Here is a 6,000-nt window from a genome sequence, read left to right as displayed (position 1 = left end):
CTGTTGTGCGAGGAGAATTGGATAATTTAGAATAAAATTGAATAGTTTTAATCAATTTCTCTTCAAAAAATTGATTTATTTTTTGTCAGTTTTTCTCTCAAAAACTGTCATATCATCTGATTTACTATCAATTGATATCATACTTTTCCTCACTGTATCTCAAGAAAGAGATTGTAAAGATTTTATTGATTTATCTTAAAAATCAATTTTAGTTTATTAGATTCTCTTCAAAAATCTAACCTAGTTACTGAACTAGTGTGAAAAAAATCAGGTGTTTTATACACAAAAGTCTGCGATTCTTCTTTTGAAATAGTCTGATCAACTTTTCAATTGAAAACAGACTTAGAAACCTCTTAATTGAAACAGTCTGACCAACTTTTCAATTCAAAAGAGTTTAATAAATATCTCAATTGAATTAGTCTGACCAACTTTTCATTGAGTAAGAACAATGAGTTCAAAAATACACTCAGTTGATGTGGAAAAAGATGCTTTCTCAAATGCTATTCCTGAGATTGAAATTCTGAAGAGAAGAAAGAAAGAAGAGATAGAGAAACAACAAGTTCTTGAAATACAGGAACTTGAAAAAGCAAGTAAAATTCTTGGAAAGCAGTGTCTGAGTGAGATGAATGAAGAAGTTCTGTTAATTCTTCATGCTCAGGCTAGACAACTACAGGAAGTGATCAAGTTCAAACTTGGAATTTCAAACACAGTTCAAAAAACTTTGAAAATTTCTAATACAATCACTGACTCTTCAGTTTGCTCTTCTTTCTTTTCTACTTCTTCTTCTTCTTCTTCTTTGAATCAGAAGAAAACATATGCTCAAGCAGCTGAATCTGCTGTCTCTAAATCTGCTGTCTCTAAATCTACTGTCTCAAAACCTGCTCAAAATTCTGAGAAAACTGAGAAGAATACTGCTCATGCCTCTATTCATAGAAAAGTGGAAAAGAAAATGCAAAAAGAGAAAAACTTCCAAATCTTCAGAAATAGAAGACTTATTCTCAAAGTCTCAAACCAGGACATTCTGCAAAGAAACAAGCTAAACTCAAATCTCATTTTCAGAATCAGAAATGAAATTAACCAGCAGTTCTTTTCTCAGTTAATGACTGATATTGAAGTTCAAAAACCAGTTATAGCTTCAATTGAATCATCATTCTTTGGAAACTCCATCATTCTGACTACAATGCCTGAATTCAGTGCTGAATTCCTTATTCAGAATGAGAATCTCTGGAAGTCAGCAGTAGAATCTTTGTTAAATACAACAATTCTATCTGAAAGAGATGAAAAGTGGAGCAAATTCATTCTTCATGATATTCCAGTTGAAATTTTTGACTGTGAAGAAGGAATGCTACTTCTCAAAAATGAATTGAAAGAATACAACTCTATTCAACTGAGAAAGGAGCCTGTATAGCTAAATTCAATTGAGTTCAGACAAAGCAGGAGAAATGCCTCTGTTCTAGTATATATAAAAACACTTGAACAGTCAAAGATCTCTGAAGTAAGAGTAGCAGGTTTGAAAATGAGAGTTCATGAATACAAAGACTCAAGGATGAACCTCAAAGCTCAAACACAGTGTTCAAACTGTCAAAGATATGAATACTTTGCAATCTCATGTTTTAGAGACTCAAAATGTGCATTCTGTGCCAGAGATCACAAAACTAGTGAGTATAAATGTGAAACATGCTCAAAAAGAGGTGAAATTTGTCAACACACTCTGCTTAAGTGCTCTAATTGCAAAGAAAAACATGCATCTAGCTCAAAAGAATGTATGTTTACTCCTAGAACTCAAAAGAACTGGAGAAAAGATGAAGCTCAAAGTCAATCTAGAACTGAAGAGAAGAGTCAAGTCAGTAAACTCACAACTGCAAGCTCAAAAAGAAGAAACTCTCAACTATCTAAGTCTTCAAACTCCAACTCTCCAGCTAAATGTAAACAGAACTTGAATTCTCAAACTCCTGTTAAGATTAGAGAATTGAGAAATGACTCTGATGATAAACTAGATATAATGCAAGCAGTTGAGATTCCTACTTTTCAGAACAGTTATAATCTACTATCTGATGATAGTGATTAGATTCTACTCTACTCTCTTTTAGTATGAATATACAACAAAAACAACAAAAAAAGTTTAAAAACTCTTCAAAAATCACATTTATTCAAAATAATGTGGATAGAAACTCAAATTGTATTTATTCTTGTCTTCAAATTGCATTTGAACAAAAAGTTGATTTTATACTGCTTCAGGAGCTGAATTTTGATGCTGAGCAAAAATATGTTATTTCTCATTCAAGCTACTACTGCTTTTTACCTCAAAAGTCTGAGATAAAGTCAAGAGTAGTGATCTATGGAAGAAAGAGATCAAGATATCAATTTAATCTAAGATTTGATATCATGTCTGACCCTGATATTCTGGTGGGTGATATTATAGATAAAGAAAATGAGTTTGATACTATACAGCTCATAAATATCTATAATGAAAAGTCATTGAAGAAAAATAACAATATCTGGACAATTGATAGAGGATTTCTGAACATAACTCCATCAAGAAACTCTATAATTGCAGGAGATTTCAATGCACATCATCCCTGATGGAATTCAGAATGCAAGAGAGCAGTGAGAGCTGATAATCTGATTGAATGAACCTTTGAGCATTCAATAGATTTGATTAATAAGTCTGATCAACAAACATTCTTTAGAAAAGGCATGAAACAGAAGTCTATTATAGATCTAACCTTCATGTCACAAAATCTAATGGAAAGAAGACTTGTAAACTGGTTTATTGATTCAAATGAGACATCAGAATCAGGTCATGAGATTATTCAATTTAATATTGAACTGAGTGAAAAACAAATGAGTGAAAATCCTCTTCTCTCTAATCAGTATAACTTTGAAAAAGCTGATTGGAAAGCAGTTGAAGAAAGCATAAAACTGCTAAAATCTGAAAGACAGAATGAGCTATATTGAAATTCTGGTCAAGATATCTCAAATGAAATGCTTGAGAATAGAGTGAAGCTTATTACATCTATTATTCTAACAAGTGTTAGAGATAATATTTCAAAAAGAAAATCTTCTGAGTATTCAAAACCTTGGTGGAATGAGAATATCTCATCTAAAAGGAAAGAATTAGCTACTGCTAGAAGATATTGAAAAAATGATGTAATATCTGATGAAGAGTTCAAAGCTGTCAGAAATGAATATTTTTCAGATATCAAAAGAGCTAAAACAGACTGCTGGAATAAATTTCTTGAAGAAGCACAAGAGAAGGAAGTTTTTAAAGCTTTTAACTATACTAAAACAAGAAGTGTAGCAAAACTTCCAGCTCTAGAATATGAGTTTCAGAATGAATCATATACAGCAAACTCTTTTGAGGAAAAATGTCAAGCTTTCATGAGAATTCTCTTTCAGAACTCATCAGACTCAGATTCAGATTCAGAGGAAGAGAATATATCACTTCTCAACTACATTGATGAAAATGACTGGGAATGGCCTGATCTTACACAAGATGAATTAGAGTCAGCTATCTTCTCAAGTTCTGTTAAAACTGCTGCAGGTCCTGATTCAATTAATCACTTGATTATTCAAAATACATATTCCTACTTAAAGAATGAATATTTGAGCTCTTTTCAATCTCTTGAAAAATGAATATCATTCTGAATGCTGAAGAGAAGCCACTGGAGTGATTCTTGCAAAACCTAATAGAAAAACTTCAATTTCTAAGTCATATAGAGTAATATCTCTATTGAACTGTTTAGAAAAGGTTTTAGAAAAGATAATAGCTACTTAACTATCTTTTATAAGCTCTATAGATGATTCTCTTTTATTCAGTGAATAAATGAGAGATAGAAAACAGTGTTCTGCAATTGACACTGTTCTCTCAGTTATTCATGATATTCAAATAGCAAAGCATGAGGGTCTGGTCTCAACTGCAGTTTTTATTGATATAAAGAGAGCATTTGATCATATTTCAAAGTCAAAGTTAATTCAGACATTGAAGATATTAAAACTGTCACTTTCTCTAATAAAATGAGTTAACTGTTTTATATCTAAAAGAATTATACAACTCTTCTTTGATGAAATGAAATAAGACAAGACTGAGATAAAAATAGAAGTATCACAGAGATCTTCAATCTCACTCATTTTATTTGCAATATACACTGCATATCTATTTAAAAATAGAAATATGAGAATAGTGTGATCTCTGAGTTATGTGAATGATATTGATCTAGTCTACAGCTCAAAAACTATCAAAGAGAATTTGAAAGTAATTGAAGAAGCTGCAAAGAAAATCTTTGTTAGAGCAGATATCAATCAAATTCAATTTGATATGAATAAAACTGAGTTAATTCATTTCTTTTCTAGACTCAAAGAGAAAGAACTATCTCTAACTCTTTTAAATAGAGAGATTAAACCCAGTGTAAATGTCAAATGATTAGAAGTATAGTTAAACTTCAAGTTGAATTTTAAATATCACATTCAACAAAGAACTTGTCAAGGCAGAAAGACTATTGAACAACATAATCAGACTATCAAATACAGAGAGAGGTCTATTCTTCCAGGCTATGAGACAGTTATATATAGCCTGTATTACATCAGTAGCTGATTATAATGTTCAAGTTTGATGGAATAATCAAGGGAATTTCACTGAACTCTTTCAAAGTCTGCAAAACAGAGCCTTGAGAAGAATTCTGAGAGTATTCAAATCATCTCCTATTAAAGCAATGGAAATTGAAGCTTCAATTCCTCCTCCTGCTATTAGATTTGAAAAGACCTGTATGAACTATGCTCTGAGAGTTGTAAAGATGAGCTCAAATCATATAATCAGAGAAAGAGTCTCTTCTTCATTTTCATCAATTAACTCTGGAAATGAACTGAATTGAAATAGATTTCTTGATTGAAATGAAAATGATTCTTCAAAGAAAATGTCTTCTCAACTGTACAGACTATGCTCTCTGATTAAAAATCAATTTTCTTCTTTAAATGTTGAAAAAGTTGATCATGAGAAGTTATCTCTCTGGAGAGAAAAGCTTGAATCTCTTATAGACTTACAAATAAGTGAACTATTAAAAGAGAAAGAATATGAATAGCATTTGAAGAGAATTTCTACAATCAATATAAAAGACTCTATTCTGGTTTATTCAGATGGCTTAAAAAATGAGAACTTGAATAGATTAGGCGCAGGCATTGCTTATACTGAAGATAATATTAATTTTATCTCAGATTTCTGGAATCTAGGCTCTGAATGTGAAGTCTTTGATGCTGAACTATTTGCAATAGTGAAAGCTTTCAAACTCATTGAAATAAAATCTCATAAAAGAGAAAATTGTTTGAAAGAGGTATGAATATTCTCTGATAGTCAAGCTGCTTTAAAAAGACTTAGAAATAGTCAGATTCATAATGGTCAAATGAATCTTGAACTGATCTTAAACTCTGTTTTGAAAATTCAAAAGAGAAGAACATCAAAGCTGATAATTCATCTACACTGGGTTCCTGCTCACATGAATATTCATGGTAATGAATTGGCTGATTCAGCTGCAAAAAAGGGTGCAGAATTAAGCAGATCTATTCAAAAAATTGTGTCCTGGTCTTTTATAAAGAGAAAAATAAAAGAATCTTGTTTAGACAAGTGAAATGAAAGCTGGCAGAAACAAAAGAAGAGTATACATTATTCAAGATTTGAAACAAAACCCAAGTGGAAATCTTGTTCAATTAAATGTAAAAAGAAAATATTCTCATCTATAATACAGCTGAAACTAGGACATGGCTATTTCAAATCTTATATACAAAGATTTGATGATAGATTTGACTCAATAGAATGCTCATTCTGCAATACAAATGAGAATCCTGAGCATATTGTAATGCACTGTGCATTATACAATAGTCTCAGAGCCAGATTGAAAGAGAAGTATGATCTAAATCAATTAAATATGAGATTCTTATTCTCAACTGAGACAGGAATTAAATACTTAATAGACTTTCTATCAGAAACTCAAGCAGCTACAAGAAAAT

The 6,000-nt window shown here is 31.1% G+C and overlaps 1 protein-coding gene across 1 annotated transcript; it reads left to right on the top strand.

Moving 5' to 3' along the window:
• Positions 1–448: 448 nt before the first annotated feature.
• On the top strand, positions 449–1,408 carry BDCG_16722 (uncharacterized protein; the record flags this gene model as incomplete). Its single annotated transcript, XM_045425917.1, has 2 exons — positions 449–754; positions 806–1,408. 2 exons carry the CDS (start codon positions 449–451, stop codon positions 1,406–1,408), a joined length of 909 nt encoding a protein of 302 aa, XP_045280383.1.
• Positions 1,409–6,000: the final 4,592 nt, after the last annotated feature.

Source organism: Blastomyces dermatitidis, assembly GCF_000003525.1.
Source record: "Blastomyces dermatitidis ER-3 genomic scaffold supercont1.3, whole genome shotgun sequence".
NCBI classification, from domain to species: domain Eukaryota; kingdom Fungi; phylum Ascomycota; class Eurotiomycetes; order Onygenales; family Ajellomycetaceae; genus Blastomyces; species Blastomyces dermatitidis.
This window is presented reverse-complemented; position numbering and strand designations above follow the sequence as displayed.